Source organism: Sinocyclocheilus rhinocerous, unplaced genomic scaffold (assembly GCF_001515625.1).
Source record: "Sinocyclocheilus rhinocerous isolate Xijiao unplaced genomic scaffold, SAMN03320098_v1.1 scaffold1395, whole genome shotgun sequence".
NCBI lineage: Eukaryota > Metazoa > Chordata > Actinopteri > Cypriniformes > Cyprinidae > Sinocyclocheilus > Sinocyclocheilus rhinocerous.
The window spans coordinates 85,510-102,918 of record NW_015628679.1 but is presented as its reverse complement, the minus strand read 5'-3'; the positions used below and the strand labels follow the sequence as shown (position 1 = coordinate 102,918).

Genomic DNA, 17,409 nt, shown 5'->3' with positions numbered 1-17,409 from the left:
TGAAGGAGTTATGGTTGATGAGCCTAACTGGATGGTGAAATTGTGATGAAACGATGGGTTTGTTGAAACCATAAGCAGTTCTGTCTTAGCCAGGTTGAGTTGAAGGTGATGGTCCGTCATCCAGCAAGATGAAAACATGACCTAGGGCTGCCCTCTAATAGTCGACTAACCGTTAGGCAACCAGAAGAGGCTTGGTCGACCAAAATCTTATTAGGCACTTAGTCGAAAAAAATATATCTGTAGAGAGCGACATGTCTAATTCAAATGAACTAATTCAAATGGAAAACGGATATTCTCAGATTACATAATCCGTATGAAACATGCATACAGGTGCATCCTACTGCGGAGATGAGTCAGTGTCGCCGAGTTCATCTCTTAAACCGAGAACAAAGCACTAGTTTAGCAATAAATTATTAAAATGCTAATGCAGCCTCCTTACTGTTTTTCGCTGACACATTCATAATCATAGCTTCTGGCGGTGTGCTGTGGCAAGCGTTATGCGTTCGCTTGAGCGCTTATTAGGCAATGTAGGCAATTAAAGGCACATTATTATGATTTAAATGGTTTATTAATAAACGTGCGTTTAGTCGACTAATGCTTCAAATGAACGACTACTAGTCGACCGGAAAAATCTCCAGTCGAGGGCAGCCTTAACATGACCGCGTTTCATCTGCGTGCTCTGAAGCTTGTTTTGTATTGTTATATATAATTATATACGGTTACATATAGTTATATATCATTTATTTTAAAAAATGATTATATACAGTGCCTTCTCCTACTGCAGCAAATTAAATTTTTCTTCGTGATATTTAGCGCAAGTTAATCAGGAAGTGACTCTTTTGTTCTCTTCATCGCACTGGATGGAAGCAGTGCTTTATTCACAAATATTTAATGCTCTATTCCAATTTTGCGCACAAGTTTAATTCATAACTTAGTATGGAAGCATAGTAAATGATGACAGAATTTTCCTTTTGGGCTGAACTAACCGTTAAAGGCCACCAAACAACCCACGTGTCAAATTTTCAAGTTTTTCCAAATATCTGCACCCGAGGAGACTCTTGACTCATTTGAACTTGAAGGGAACAAGTTTGTGCACGTTTCCACCAATTTCTATGAGACTGGCCATTATAATTCTTCAGATATCAAACCGTAAACATGCTTCCCAAGACCTTAGATTTAGGTCACCAGCAACAAATGAGCAAAGTAAATAATGACAGAAAGTAAATTTTGCCCTGAACTAACCCTTTAATTTTAATCAGGGATACTGATATTGCTTTTCATCTCCAAACATACGTGATTGGATTTCTGACAAGTCCTTTTATGATGTTAATGTAAAGTGTTAATCATTTAAAGCAGACGTCCGTAAGAGATTTTAGGCAGTCCGTCTCTGAGCGCTGAAGCATCTGTGCTTTACTCTCCTCAGATACGAGTTTGAAAGACGGGCTCTTTCACGAGTTTAAGAAGTACGGTAAAGTGACGTCGGTGCAGATCCACGGCGCGTCGGAGGAGCGCTACGGCCTGGTGTTCTTCAGACAGCAGGAGGACCAGGAGAAGGCCCTCGGCGTGTCCAAGGGGAAGCTCTTCTTCGGGATGCTGATCGAGGTCACGGTCTGGAACGGCCCCGGTGGGTGTCTGCCGAAGATCAGTGCATCACACTCTAGCGCTCGCTGTGCTTCGATGCTAAATCCTGACCTGTTTGCCTCCAACAGAGACGGAGAGCGAGAACGAGTTTCGTCCCCTGGACGGACGCATCGATGAGTTTCACCCGAAGGCCACTCGTACGCTGTTCATCGGAAACCTGGAGAAGACCACCAACTACCAGCAGCTACTCGACGTCTTCCAGCGCTTCGGGGAGATAGTGGTAAGCTAGCGTGTTTGTTGTAATCTGTACTAGTGGTTATGAGCTGAAATTAAGTCTTGGAGAAGACATTTCTGGACTGAAAATCTGAGTTTTAACCTTCGTAATGCATTTGTGTCCATTTACACCCAGAAGACATAATTAAGCATTTCTAAAATGCATAGATTTTAGTACTTTAGTAAAGGTTTTAACTTTTTCTTTCTTAAAGAGAGAGAAATAATTTTAAAAAGTGATGTTTTGTGTTCAGGTCATTTTAACCAGGTATCAGAAATTTTTTTTCGTAAGATTATTCTATGAAGTTATATTAGTCTAAAACAATTTTTGTAAAATATTTAGTCTTAGATATCCGCGTATCTCTCACACTTATGGGACTAAATTCTGTTGATGAACATGAATATGTGCATCTATTGATGAACCATTGCAGCATAAAAAAATTATGTATTTTTTTCATCTGAAAGTTAGTTTATGCAAGTAAATTTTTTTTTTTTAAGTAATATTTGTTATCTTGATGTTGTTTTGTTAGAGATGACTATGTAGGTTTTATAAATTTGGTATGTTTATGAGCAATCTTGAATTGTAAAGTCAAAGGAATTTAAAGGGGTCATATGATGCGATTTCTAGTTGTGCTTTCTCTTTGGAGTGTTACAAGCTGTTTGTGCATAAAGAAGATCTGTAAAGTTGCAAAGACTAAAGTCTCAAACCAAAGAGATATTCTTTATAAAAGTTAAGATTCGTCCACTCTTTCCTAAAACAGCTCGTTCTAACACGCCCCCACATGTCTACATCACGATGTGGGAAGATTTGCATAACGCCGCCCAAATGTTCACGCAAAGAAAGAAGGCGTAACTTTTATTCTCGCTGTAGTATTGTTGTCGTGGAGATGCTGTGTGTTTCCAAATATGGTAAGGGGCGTAACATTTCCGTCACACGTATGCGTTTCAAAAAGGCGGGGCATAGAGGAGAAACAATAATGTACAGTATGTGGAAAATAATGTGTTTTTTTAACCTTAAACCGCATAAACACATTTCATTACACCAAATACACAAAATAATGTTCTTTTTAGCAGCATCATATGACCTCTTTAATTGTATTAATTCCAATAGCCTTAATATCGGTAGTTTTCAGATTATATTTTCTTATAAATTAAAATGTATTCAAATCAAACTTCGCATCAATAAAAAAAAAAATTAATAAAAAAAAGAGTAATAACGTGGTAACATTCAAAACGCAGAATTTTTTTTTCACATTCACTCGATAATGAGAAGTTACCGATGATATACAATATGGTATTAATTTAAAAATTCATAATGATTCTTCGGGTGTGAAAATAATGTAGATTTTGAATGCATTATAAGGGTTCAATTAGTCTTTGTTGGTAATAATTAGTATTTTAAGTTGCTGTTCTAATGCAAATCTCCAGCTAATGTTTAATATTTTAAAAACACGTAGACGGCTAGTTCTGCCTGTGTCAGTGTGTATCAGTGTGATACTGACGGCCTCAGATTATACAGAAAGTGAGACACCATCTCATGTCACATTAATCACGATTAACATTCTGCAGTCTGTGGCTTAATGATTGATTCGTTGTTGCAGGCCTAATTTTACCAGTTTTTTTCCTCAATGCCAAAGTTTCTCTTAGGCTATCCGATCTGTCGTCTGTTGTGGTTTCTGTAACATTTTAACTCCAAAAACCGGGCCAAACAATTCTGTGCACGAGGGAATTCTAATTTTCCATCACTTACCGTGCTTTGAGTGGAAATGTATTTGTTTCTGTATCTTCTAAAGCATGTGTTTGTCTCTGTTGATTTCAGGATATTGATATTAAGAGGGTGAACGGTGTTCCTCAGTACGCATTTGTTCAGTACTCTGATATCGCCAGTGTCTGTAAAGCTATTAAGAAAATGGACGGAGAGTATCTCGGCGCCAACAGACTGAAGGTACTTATTACTTGCGTGTTCTTGCCAATGTGACTCTCATCAAACATGTTTATATTGTGTGTACATGAGAGCAGTATTGTATGTTCGAGTGAAATCAGACTGGATGGTTTCTGATGTGTATTTCTGGCTGTGTTACAGCTTGGCTTTGGGAAGAGTATGCCAACAGCGTGTGTGTGGTTAGACGGCCTGACCTCGAACATCACAGAACAGTACCTCACACGACACTTCTGTCGATACGGGCCGGTGGTCAAGGTAGACTTCTAGGATCTCTAGTCTGTGGAAATGTTTGACGTGCGCTATATAGATTTTACTGGTGTTGCTTAGAGCTGTACTAACTTCTGGCTTCTATTACAGGTTGTGTTTGATAGGTTAAAAGGAATGGGTCTTATTCTGTACAACAACACTGATTTCGCCCAAGCAGCTGTTAGAGAAACCAAAGGATGGAAGATAGGAGGGAACAAAATTAAGGTATGTTAGGGTTATTTTTTGTCTCGTATTTACATCATATAGTTAAGCAATATCACACGAGCAATAAGTGCAATATCACACGAGTGCAAATGTGATACTGATCTTATACAACAGTTCAGTAAGGAAGAAGTTAATATTGTGTTATTTTAGATGCAATTTTGTCTGTTTTGCTCAATTTTGCAGACGAAAATATAAAGACAAAGCAGAACTGTTCGTCTCCGAGCAACACACAGCTGCATTTCGTTTCTTAATGCACGTTTTGAACGAATTGGGTGAATCATTAGGATCGGTCTGATGCTGATGATCCGCTTCAAGTCTAATGATTCAATGAACCATTCATAAAGAACCATTTACTTCACTCCTGAATGAATCAGCCATTTGAACAAATCAAATGAATGAATAAATGACTCGATGACTTAATCATTAAGACATTTACCACCACCTACTGGCAGTTTTAGTTTATTATTTAGAGTATCATTTCATCAAAGAAATAATTTCATATTTCCATAGTAATAATAATAAAAACTATTAAAGGTATAGTTCACCCACCCAAAAATTTAAATTTTGTCATCATTAACTCATGGTCCAAAAGAGTATATGTAATAAATTTTATGTTGAATCAAAATATTTCTTGCTGAAGCTACTTTTTGTAATGTCTGTTTGATGCTTTACACAACAATGACTTTAAATGATCTTTTGGGAGTAATTTCTCAGCCAAATTTGGTGTGTGATTAATTTGCGATTAATTAGATTAATTAATCGCCACATCATGTCATTAATTAGATTAAGAAATTTGTAATCGCTTACCAGCCCTAATGTGTGTATATATAGCTATTTGTGTGTTGATTCAGTTATATAATGTGTTTGTTTCCTCTGTCCAGGTTGATTTTGCCAGTCAGGAGAGTCAAATGGCTTTCTATCGATCTATGCAGGCATCAGGGCAGGACATCCGTGATTTTTATGATATTCCTTCAGATCGGAGGTGAGCACTGCTTTAGTGGGAAAAACAAACATAGAAATGTACATAATTTTTTGCCTATGGTTTGCTTATCTTTAAGCAGTTGGTTATATTGTATGTTAAAAACTGACCAAATCTTGTTTCATTTGTCAGGGACGAACGGAGAACTCCTTATGACTTTTCCACGGAGCGAGCGTATTACGAGAACGTAAGGACTCCTGCCATTTACTCTGAAGACCCCCGTCGAGAGTACCCCGGTCGCAGTCGTGACCGCTATGCAGAGTTAGATTATCAAGGAGAGCACTACGATCCCCGCTATCACGAGGACCCACGGGAATACAGAGACTATCGAGACCCTTTTGAGGACATCAGGAAGTACAGCTATATCCAGCGGGAACGTGAACGGGAGCGTGAGCGCTTTGAGGCGGAGCGAGGCCGATGGAGCCCGTCTCATCAGCGGCGTCCCCCGACTCCCTCTGCTTCGCCCTCACCGTCGGACCGTGTGTCACGAGACGCCGAACGACGCGTGTTCAGACACTCCTCTGAAAGATCGGGAAGCTGCAGCTCGCTGTCTCCACCCCCGGCTCAGTTTGAGAAGTCTGAGAAATCGCCAGTAGATTACAAATCTGAAGGACTGGAGAGAGAAATGGAGCAGGCCGAGGCAGAGCGCGTCAGTGGGGCAGAGAACAAGAAGCGCGGCAGACGCAGGGAGAAGGCTGACAGAGAGAAGGGAGAGAAAGCAAAACAAAGGAGAGGGAAAGTGCAGTCTCCCAGCGTACCTCATTCTGAAGCGGATAGAGAGGCTAGCCTGGATTTGGGATCTGGGAAGGTTAAGGTTTCAGATGTGGAGAGTCAAGAACGACAGAAGCATAAAGGGGACAAAGAGCCTTCCCCTACTGACCAGGTAACTCGCCTTGAGTCTCAAAAGGGAGAGCGGCTCGATCAGTGTAAAAGCGAGTCGCTAGACAGAGACGGCAAAGGAAAAGCAAAGAAACATTTAAAATCTGACTCTGGTAGTGATGGCAAAGACTCCCTTGTAGATTCTGTCAAACTTGAAGCGAGGAAGAGGCGGTTTGGCGATCCCGGCGGGAAAGCGATACGACAGAAACGGGGGCGTCTGGAGGAGGATCCAGGTTCTGGGATTAGCCTACCTGCTGACTTTGCTACAAGTGCGGGATTTGCAAAAGAGACCGATATTGATGTAAAAGCAGAGAAAGAGGCTCAAAAAAGAGAACACTCCAAATCCAGGATTGGTTCTCATTATAGTCAAAGGGAAGAGCTGGATGGCGCTATGAGAGGGACGTCTCAGGGCCCAATGGTAAGGTCAGGTGAATTGCCTGAGGTGGATGTTTTGGACTCAAAATCTCACCCTGGGCCAAGCATATCTAGACGATTTTCAACTGATGGAACATCCGATAAGGACAATAAAGTAAGGGATGAATATCTAGAAAATATTGACCTTTCTCAGAGTTACCGCAAACAGATGGAGCAAAACCGACGGCTACGGCAGCAGCTGCAGCCGCTGGATAAACCAGGAAAGCCAGAAACTCCTCTAGGTGTAGATGCAGAAGATCTTGAGCATCGAAGCCTGGTGCATGAGGTCGGCAAGCCTCCGCAGGATGTTACTGATAATTCACCTCCAAGTAAGATCAAGAAACAAGAGTCCTTCGAGATGGATATGAATGCTAAGAGAGAAAGGATTTACCGAACGGTCCGGCAAAAGAGTGAAGACCTTGAGTGGAATAACACAAACTCTCCAAGGTTTCAGCATGCCCCCCAACAAAGAGAGGAAGAGTATGCAGACCCTCATGCTCAAATGACTGTGAGAGAAGTTAAAGAAGCATTGAAACCTGAGGATAATGCTCCGTCAGATCAGGAGCTTGGGGGTAAACGGATGCACGCCTCGCAGATGTCAAAGATGAGTACGTCTCTACAAGATGAGCAGCAAAGACGCTGGGAGAGTCGACTAAAGCAAGACTTGTTGCCAGACTTTACAAGGAGCGCTGAAAAAAGGCGGCTCAATCAGAAGTACTTAGATTATGGGCTTTGGCCTGATTTGGAACCTGGTGAAGTGCGTTCTGACTCTGAAGAAGATCGTGAAAATAAGCCCAACTCCCCTGCTCCATCAACGTCAGTATCCTTCTCTGAAAGACATCGTCCAGACAGATCATCAGAGTCCAAGCTGACGCCCTCTCTAGAGAGAAACAAATTCTGTTAGCAACGAAACACCAACCAATAATGCACAGCCAGAGGCTGAGCCTCCAGTGAAGTTTCCTGAATCACCAAGTCCCCTCTCGCATATCCCTGCCGAGCAACATGAAAAAGAACCTGAGCCACCTGCGGCACCTGAGTCTGAATCTAACAATGCAGATGATCAGAAATGTGCTGATAATTATCCAGTTGAAGAAGCTGTGTCACCCCCTCCAAAGTCAAGAAATAAAAGAGCTAAAACCTCGCCTACCACACCAGTAACTACCCCAGACAAACAAAGCACCCGCAAAAGTGAGCGCATTGACAAAGAAAAGCTCAAACGTTCATCTTCTCCAAGAGGAGAGGCGTTCAAGACAACACCTGATTCAAAGTCATTAAGTAAGTCACCTGTGCACAGCATAGAAACGGAGCAATGTACAGAGCAAAATTCACAGTCAGGTAGGGCAAGACGTAGAAATGTGCGTTCTATCTATGCTACACCAATTGAAGATGAAACTGCTCTGCAACCCGGAAAAGACGCCGAATCGCCTCGAGGTGCACGGAAGCGTGTAGACAGAGATGTAGGTTCTGATGTAGAGGCTGTTGCTGCACCATCAACCTCGAAACGGGGACGCCCCCCTAAGAATCGACGCCAAGCAGAGGATGTACAAGCGGGCAAAGTCGAACGGTCAAAATCAACCGAGTCTAAGGAGTTGGATGGCAGTGAGACGAGCAGTGAGGGGCTTCCCAAAGTGGGTAAAGGCAAATTTTCACCCCCCACACAAAAAGGAGTCAGTCCAGGAAATGCATCAGCATCTGGAATCGGAAAGAAAGGAGACAAAATGGAGAAAATTTCGGAAAGTCCCAAACTCATTACTGAAGAAAACCCTCCCATTCTTAAAAACCTTAGAATCCGTCTTGATGTGACCGAAGTAAAGGCAATGCTTCAGACTAGTGAAGAAGAACCTGGAACTGATGAGTCTCCCAAAAATAGCTCACCTGGTGTGTCCTCAAAGGATGAGGTACTAGAAGCTCAATTTGAAAATGATGCCATGGATGATGCAAATAGTGAAAGCGAGACTTTGCCTGCTGCAGCAAAAGCCAATGAGCCACATGTAGCTTCGCTGGCTCGAGAGTTGGAGCTTGAGCAAGCTGTTGAGAATATTGCCAAGCTCACAGAAGATGCTACTTCTCTTCCATTTAAAAGTAACCTGACAAAAGCACAACGTTTGGCAGCTGAAGTACCAGAGCGCGAGTCAGAAGAAGAAAAGCCTGCAAATCCGTCTAGTGAAACCGAGCTTGCTGCTGCTATAGATTCCATCACATCAGAGAACACGGAACAAATCACGAACTCTGTTGTAGAAACCGATCCTGATGTGCAGACTCTTAGACCCGGTTCAAAAGTATCTGAAACCTGTGTTAGCACAGCAGTCGTTCAGGAGGAGACCGTAACCACTCCTAGAAAAGGGTGTAAAGGCAGAGCAAAAACTTCAAAGAAGGGTAAAGGCCAAAAGGGTGCTGGAAGCAAAAAGGAACCCATCAAAGACGTAGTTTTGGAGGCTGAAAATATCCCTGTGAAGTCACTGGAGTCAGTACCTGCAGAACTTCCAGCAGCCACGGAAAGATCACCAGCAAGTACAGCTGTTGTCATTACTTCCTCTTCCAAGCAGGGTGGAAGTTTACCAGCTCCTAATACGGACATTCCAAACGAACCTGAGTCGCCTCTTAAAACTGAGATGGATATCCCAAAATCCTCTCCAGCGATTAGCAGAAGCCCAACGTCATCCAAATACCAGCCTTATTCATACAAGAACACTTCTCCTTCACTATCTCCAACGAGAACTTGTCTCAAGAATGTGTCCTCATACCCAAGCAGGCTTTCTGTTTCCCCAACGGAGCGTTGCAATCAGCCGAAAGAAGCTGGGGTCCTCTCTCCTCCGCTGACCTCTGTAGCCCCGATGGAGAGCCCTACATTACCCTCAGACACTCCTGCTCATGATGCCAACTCAGGTGATTTGCGCAAAATCCTCACAAAGCCTAGAACTGTTCCAGTGTTGGAAATCTCTGCTACATCCGGGAATATGCACTCTCATCCTTTAAAGGAAAGTGTCGCTACACCAGATGTGGTAACCAGCAAGAGTGCTCCTCAAGATAAGAGGCAACCCCCTATTTCAGCCCAACCTGTAGTTCGACAGCCTGCTTCTATACCATCCCCAGAAACTAAACATATCTTCAGTGAGAAGTCAGTGATTTCAGTTATTGCTTCCACTCCCACCTCCGTCATCAGTCGCGTTTGCAATCCCCCCGACTCCGAGGAGAAGCCAAATGCTCAGATTGGAAATCCTTTTCTTGACAAACAACCTCCAAAACAGATTTACCAGCCAAGCTTGGAGGAAAGCAGTACGTACCATGGTCCAGCAGTTGGTGAGGAAGGTGGAAATGCCGGTCGCTATATTGTGGAGAGTACTTCTTTGAGTACAGGTTCCAGCACAGGACTAAGAGTTCAGACGTCAGAAGGTGTGGTGGTGCTGAGTCATTCTGGCCAGAAAATAGAGGGGCCACTGCGCATAAGTGCCAAAATCAGCCAGATCCCACCTGCCAGTGCTGTGGACATAGAGTCACAGCAGCTGGTGTCAATGCCCCAGATCAAGCAGGAACTTTACAGTGCCTCCCATCCGCCATCTTCAAAATGCCCACTTCCTTCAGATCATGGACATTCAATAAAACCCCATCCAAACGTCTCCACGATTAAGCAAGAATCTGCACTGGACAAATTAGAATCCGCTTACGCTCCAGTTCAAAGTGGAGTTGTTAAGATACTGCAGCAAACGCCTGGCCCATCACAGGCCATGAGTTACCATCCTACAGAATACCCAATGGTGATGAAGCACCCTAAGAAGGGTGATGGGCCAGAGTCTCTCAACGTGGAGAAACCTGCTTGGGTCCCAACTATTAGTCCTGCTATAAGTCCACATCTTCCCTCGGCAGCAGGCAATCATGTTGGCTTCATAACTGGCACAGCGACAGAACGAACGCCGTCACTCATTCAACCCAAGCAGGAGCCGCGCTCTCCACGGAAATCCGGACATCCTCATTCTCCTTTTGCCAAAGTGTCATCTCCTATCGGCTCTTCGTCTCCGAAAGGTGTGTCTATGGTCCTTCCCCCTGGATTAAACCCTCTGTCCCAGTATGTTTCCACGGTCCACCACTCGGAGCAGTCTGTGATCATGCCTCCACACAACACTCACGGTAGCATTGGAAGGATGTCGCCACACCGCGTCAGCGCATTAGGACACCTCACCCAGGGTGAGGTACGAGTGAACACTCCTCCCCTCTCCATGATGAACTATGGGATTCACTCTGAGAGCCTCGCCTCCTCTTGGGCTCCTGGCCAGCAGCGACCCACATCTCCTCAGGCCGTGGGAAACAGGGAGATGGTCCTCAAGGTGAACCCAGCCAATGCAAGACCGCCGGCTGCTCAACTCAAACCAGACTCCATACCAGCAGAATATCGTGGAGCTCTCCACAGCGGTTTACCTCTCGATCGATTCAACCGAGACATGCGAGTGCTCATGCACCACCAGCAGAGCGATCGCCCCGCTGTGGAGTTACACCAGGGGCACGTCCCTGAGAACATAACACCCTCCTCGACTCCTACCAGAATGGCGGCGTCTCTTTCTCCTCGGCCACACTTGTTAGTAAAGGGAGTATCTGAGAAGGACTCCTCGAAAGCATCAGAACTAAATAGGGCGCAGTCACCTTCCAGTAAGGAGGGAATGATGGCGATCCGTAGTGCAATGCCTCCCATGGCTTCTCCTCAAAGAGTTCAGCTGATTCCAGCAGGAACTGCGGCTTCCTTCACTGAATATTCAACCATGTATACAAACCTCCGGCCTGCCCACGCTCAGTTTGCTGAGAATTCCCCAATGGGGATTAACCAGTCCACCCATAGCATCCCACCGTCGCAGGTAAGTTTGCGTTTGCATCGTTTTAAAATATTTATTAACTTATAGAGCTATGCTAATAAAGCTTGTGCCTTCCGTTTTAAACGAAGGGTGTTCAAGAGCCGGAGTCCAGTCAGGCACAAGCCGAGTCTGAGGTGGAGCTGGCTGGACACCAGCCTGTGAACATGGTGCAGCTTCTGACGGTGAGTCTCTGTCATCAACAACACACAGAAGAGATTTATTCTGTTGACCCAGTACTTCTGGTTTTTACTTGTCCTGCCAATATTTTCACTGGCCCTACAACCCATTTAATCCCACCAGTCACAATAGTGACTGTAAAAAAGGTTTTAATTAATAAAGCTCTAAAAACCTTACTGACTGGTGTTTTAGTGCACTTCCTGCAAATATGGAAAAAATAAAGGGTCTCAATTAAATATGTGCAGTTTCTCATGATTAGTGCAGATTGTCACATGACCAGAGCAGTTTACTTCCTGTTTGCACCTTGAGAAGATGATGGCTACATCAAAGCTCCAAAACTTCCTGCAAATATGGAAAAAATAAAGGGTCTCAATGAAATATGTGCAGTTGCACACGTTCAGTGCAAATTGTTACATGATCAAAGCAGTTTACTTCCTGTTTGCACCTTGAGAAGATGATGGCTACATCAAAGCTCCAAAACAAAAGACTAGTAAAGTATGTCAACATAAAGATATGACAAAGATTTTTGGTACACTATCTTTAAGGTGTGTAGTATTAATATATGAATTCACATATATTCAGTTTTGTTGAGTGTGGTCACAGATTGAGTAAACATGTTGTGACCGGTGGGATTTAGCTATACAATGTAAATCTAATTGCAGTTGTTAGTGAAAAATGCACTTAAATGTTGCAATCACAAAATATTGCATTAAATTAAAAGTCAAGATGCTACAAATAAGTTACAATATTGATGTTGTAATACTGGTAGCACTAATATAACAATTTGATGATACATGCTACAAAAAAGTAACAATTTTGAAATGCGTTGATGGTTGTATTTTTTTTTTTGTCTTTTATCTCGGTGTTCCAGCATATTTGTATAGTTTGTATTTGTATAGAGCTTCTCGCAATGCACATTTTCAAAGCAGCTTTGCGGGAAGATCTATTGAAACTCACTGGCTTTATTGTTGAACCCTGCACAGTGACCATGTGAAATATTTAGACACTTTATATCTGGAAGTTGTAGTAACACAACATTAACGCATGAACGTGTTCCACTAACCACAAACGGACATGTAGCCACACAACACTTAATTTCCTACCGTCTGTGTGCATTGGGAATGCAGAAGTAGATCGGAACCTGAAGACTTTGTGTTTGATAAACTCTGTTCATACAGAAATACCCTATTGTGTGGCAAGGCCTGCTGGCGCTGAAGAACGACACGGCAGCGGTTCAGCTGCACTTCTTATGTGGAAACAAAGCTCTGGGCCTGCGCTCTTTGCCTCTGCCGGAGAGTGGAGGGATTCTGCGCATCGTTCAGAGGATGAGGCTGGAGGCCCAGCAGCTGGAGGGAGTCGCTCGCAGAATGACGGTACGGGATATTGGAGCATTCGCTTAATGGGTTTAAAGGGATCGCGCATCCCAAAAAATAATAAAAAATATTGCTACAATTTATTCACCCTTAGGCCATCCCAGATCAGGATGAGTTTGTTTCTTCATCAGATTTGTAGAAATGCAGCATTGCATCAGTGTCTCAGCAATGGATGCTCTGCAGTGAATGGGTGCCGTCAGAATGAGAGTCCAAACAGCTGATAAAAACATCACAATAATCCACAAGTAATCCACAGCACTCCAGTCCATCAGTTAACATCTGGAGAAGACAAAAGCTGAAACACATCCAGCATTAAGACGTTTTTAACTCAAATACCATAGAGTCCATAATCCATAATAACGCTTCCTCCAGTGAAAAAGTGTTCTGGTCTGAATCAGGAGAGAAATCTGCACAGATCAAGCAGCGTTTAAACAGCTCTAAACACATATGTGGCTGGATTTTGATAGGATTTGTTTCAGCTTGCGTCTTCTCCAGATGTTAACTGATGGACTGGAGTGCTGTGGATTATTGTGATGTTTTAATTAGCTGTTTGGACTCTCATTCTGACGGCACCCATTCACTGCAGAGCAAGTGATGCAACGCTACATTTCTCCAAATCTGACGAAGAAACAAACTCGGCTACATCTTAGTTGGCTTGAGAGTGAGCACATTTTCATTCCTTTAAAAATACTGCATTAAATGTGTTATACCTTTTGATGGAAACTGGTTTTGAGTATTGTAAACAATTTTTCACGAGCATCTCCGTTTGCCGTGAAGCCGTGTTCACCCTATTGGGCTGAAAATGCTGTGTTTTCAGGGGGAAAGTGATTTCTGCCTGTTGCTGGCCATGCCTTGTGGTCTGGACCAGGAGGACGTGTTGAACCAGACGCAGGCGCTCAAATCCGCCTTCATCAATTACCTGCAGGCCAAACTAGCGGCCGGCATCATCAACGTCCCCAACCCCGGCTCCAACCAGGTGAGCGCTCGTCACGCAACACACGCTCGCTCTCACAGTCTTCGCACAAGCGGGAAGTACTTGAATTTGACTTTCTGAAATATAAGCCCTGGAAAACCCTTGAAAACATACATGTTTAGGAAAAGGTACTTAATAAGTACTTGAAAGGCAGTATATATGAAAGTAGTGTTAATTATTGTTTTAGATTAAAAAAAAAATTCTCGCAAAAGTAACAATGTAGCACGTCTGATATCTCGCGATATTACTCCTTGAGCTGAAAAGCGGTCTGGCGATATCAGTATAAAGTTGATTTTGTGGTAAAACCTTTGATAGTGCTTGCATTATATTGTTCGGTCTTTTATTGCATGTGCTGTTCGTTTGGGTTTCATTTGGGAACGCGTATGAAGTCTGAGGCGCTTTGTGTTGCGCTGTTATCATTTACAAGCGTGCAGCTCAGTCCACAAACTCCTCCTCTGCATGTGCTGTGAGTTTGGGTTGCTTAACGTTCATCTGGGAAAACAGTGCGCGTTATCTCCCTAGATTTATAACGTAAATCATTTAGAAACCCATGCCAACACAGGAGAATATTTCTATATGCAAGATTTGTTGTACATCACGATTTCAAAGTAAAAGCTCAAACCCTCGCTCTGAGTTTGCACGTGACCAAATATTAAAATTAAATGGATTTAAACGTTGTTGAATCACGCTGTGAAGTGAAACGTCGCCAGGCCGTTAGCGCCCTCTGCAGGTATCTGTTATAATACTTAAGTGGGTTATGTTCATATCATGTATATGCACATTACTTCAGGTATTTTAACAGTGTTGTTCAACAAAAGCATGTGATTACTTGGTTTTGTTACTTTATTCGAACCAATTATTATTACTGTCTCATCGTTAGTTTAATATATATATATATATATATATTAAATATAGTCATATTAAAGCCTGTTTTTCCACTTAGTTCTATTTGTATTACTAAAAAATATCAGATTACTCGCTTGTCAAAATAATCAGTACTTGATTACCAGAATAATTGTTAGTTACGGTCTGCATTAGTTAAGATATTTCAAAATACAACTGCGTTGTTCTGATTTGTGTGATTTTAAAAGACAAATATTTTGTCATTGAAAATTTCTTAAAAATATTATTCAAATATTGTCTCGTTCTAGTGAACCAAGTACATCTGTATTTGGTCTCATGTCGTGAGCTAAGTGTATGAACGTGATATAGCTCATAATTTTCCAAAAGCTTTTACTCTTCAGGTTATTCATGAAAAAAATCACTTTGAATAAGGAAAGCGATAGCTTTGTCATAGTATCCTTTCAAATGTTGAAGTTGCCACATGTGCTGTATTTGTAGCATTTAGTTTTGTGCTTGAAAAGTCCTTTGAATGTCATGTAGCAGTTCCTGTACGAACCCTGTTCTGGGCTCTTTTCCCTCCACACAGCCTGCGTACGTGCTGCAGATCTTCCCTCCGTGTGAGTTCTCCGAGAGCCACCTGTCGCGCCTGGCTCCGGACCTCCTCAGCCAGATCTCCAGCATCTCTCCGCACCTCATGATCGTCATCACCTCCGTCTGATCCTGTGTCTGCGGTGTTTGTATTTATTCATCCGTTTCATTCTTCTTCATGGAAACGCAAACATGTCTGGAGGGGGAGGCGACGTTCTCTCCTCGTTTGCTGATCTTGAGTCTATTTTTTGATGAGCGAATCATAGAAGTTATTGTAAGAGGAATGCGTGTTTTTAGCGAGTGGCGTGGATCGATTGGACGCCGGAGATCGCTCCCATCGACCGGCAGCAGGCGAACAGGATCATGGAGCTTCTGCTCTGCCGGACTGTAAATATTTTAAATATTTAAACCGTAGGCCAGACGACCCAAACCCGCCTTCCGCTGCGGACCCAACTCAAATCAGTAGAGATCCAGCTGCGTTTGTGATGTAAATACTCCAGAGACTCTTCGCTGGGTTTGATGTGGCCACTTAAAATTTTCTTACTCAAATAATAAAAAAAAGTCCATATAACTTTGTCACACTCTTTTATTTAAGCCTGTATTCAGGAGAAGTTACAAACACGTGGATTACACTGGGAAAAAAAGATTTTCTTAGTGTTTTTGTCTTGTTTTCTAGTCAAGTAAATGCTGCTTAATTCCAGAATTAGTAGATATTTATACAAGTAAAGTGACTTGAGATTAGTGCTATCAAACGATTAATCGCATCCAAAATATGACCCTGGAGCCACAAAACCAGTCATAAGGGTCAGTTTTCTGAAATTGAGATTTATGCATCATCTGAAAGCTGAATAAATAATCTTTCCATTGATGTATGGTTTGTTAGGATAGGACAATATTTGGCTGAGATACAACTATTTGAAAATCTGGAATCTGAGGGTGCAAAAAAATCTAAATATTGAGAAAATCATCTTTAAAGTTGTTCAAATGAAGTTCTTAGCAATGCATATTACTAATCAAAAATTAAGTTTTGATATATTTACGGTAGGAAACTTACAAAATATCTTCATGGAACATGATCTTTACTTAATATCCTAATGATTTTTGGCATAAAAGAGAAATGTATAATTTTGACCCATACAATGTATTGTTGGCTATTGCTACAAATATACCCCAGCGACTTAACACTGCTTTTGTGCTGCAGGGACACAGATCAGTATATTTATGTATATATTAATACACACTCACGCATGTATAATTTCAGAGAAATATGCTGTTTATATTAAACATATTTATAATATAAATTATATGAATATACATATATACATGTTAATATTTTCAAAATATATATTGTATGTGTGTGCATTTATACATACATAATAAATATACACAGTACACACTTTTATTTTGGATGCCATTAATCGTTTGACAGCGCTATAGATATAGATAGATAAGATATGATGTCTTGTTTTCTGAAAATATTATCCAAATTTTGTTAGTTTTTGCTTGGAACTAGGAAAAGTGGAGTAAGAAAAATAATCTTAATTCAAAGGCTAAACAAGATTATTTTTCTTACCCCATTGGCAGATACTTCTGCTGGTTTTAAGTCAAAACTAACTAAATTTGGATGTGTCTTGATTCTGGAAAAAATGTAAGTAATTTTACGCAAGTAAATGCATCCTGATTCAAGAATTTGTAGATATTTATACTAGAAAACAAGACAAAAACCCTAAGGAAGAACATATTTGTTGCAGTGTATAGTGAGTATCAGGACAAAGAGATGAATCGTGTTTGATTGAGATGTGCAGCTCCTCCAGTTCTGATCTTCTCAAGATCCTCTATTTTTACACTTTTACTGAAGTATATTTGTAATCATTAGTTGACTCGTTGGTTTGGACGGTTTGTGAAGCGATAAAAGCATGGAAGCATCTGAGCGTCATGCTGTAGCATGTGTTACTGAGCACAGCCACTGGAGGAGATACCCACAATCCCCTGCACATCGATGCGTGTTTACTCCGTGTGGTGCATTATGGGGATTTTGCATTAACCGATGTTTGAATGATTTTTTCATGTTTTGACGC

At 42.0% G+C, this 17,409-nt stretch overlaps 1 protein-coding gene across 1 annotated transcript in view; it reads left to right on the top strand.

Moving 5' to 3' along the window:
- LOC107737932 (msx2-interacting protein-like) overlaps positions 1–15,899 on the top strand; it is a 28,914-nt gene extending 13,015 nt beyond the window's left edge. The window contains 12 exon segments of the mRNA XM_016549575.1: positions 1,424–1,624; positions 1,710–1,861; positions 3,671–3,796; positions 3,935–4,048; positions 4,151–4,264; positions 5,146–5,246; positions 5,376–7,437; positions 7,439–11,380; positions 11,467–11,559; positions 12,733–12,927; positions 13,745–13,903; positions 15,330–15,899. Of these exon segments, the coding sequence (XP_016405061.1) occupies positions 1,424–1,624; positions 1,710–1,861; positions 3,671–3,796; positions 3,935–4,048; positions 4,151–4,264; positions 5,146–5,246; positions 5,376–7,437; positions 7,439–11,380; positions 11,467–11,559; positions 12,733–12,927; positions 13,745–13,903; positions 15,330–15,461 (7,391 nt within the window). The 3' untranslated portion in view covers positions 15,462–15,899.
- The last annotated feature ends 1,510 nt before the right edge of the window (positions 15,900–17,409 follow it).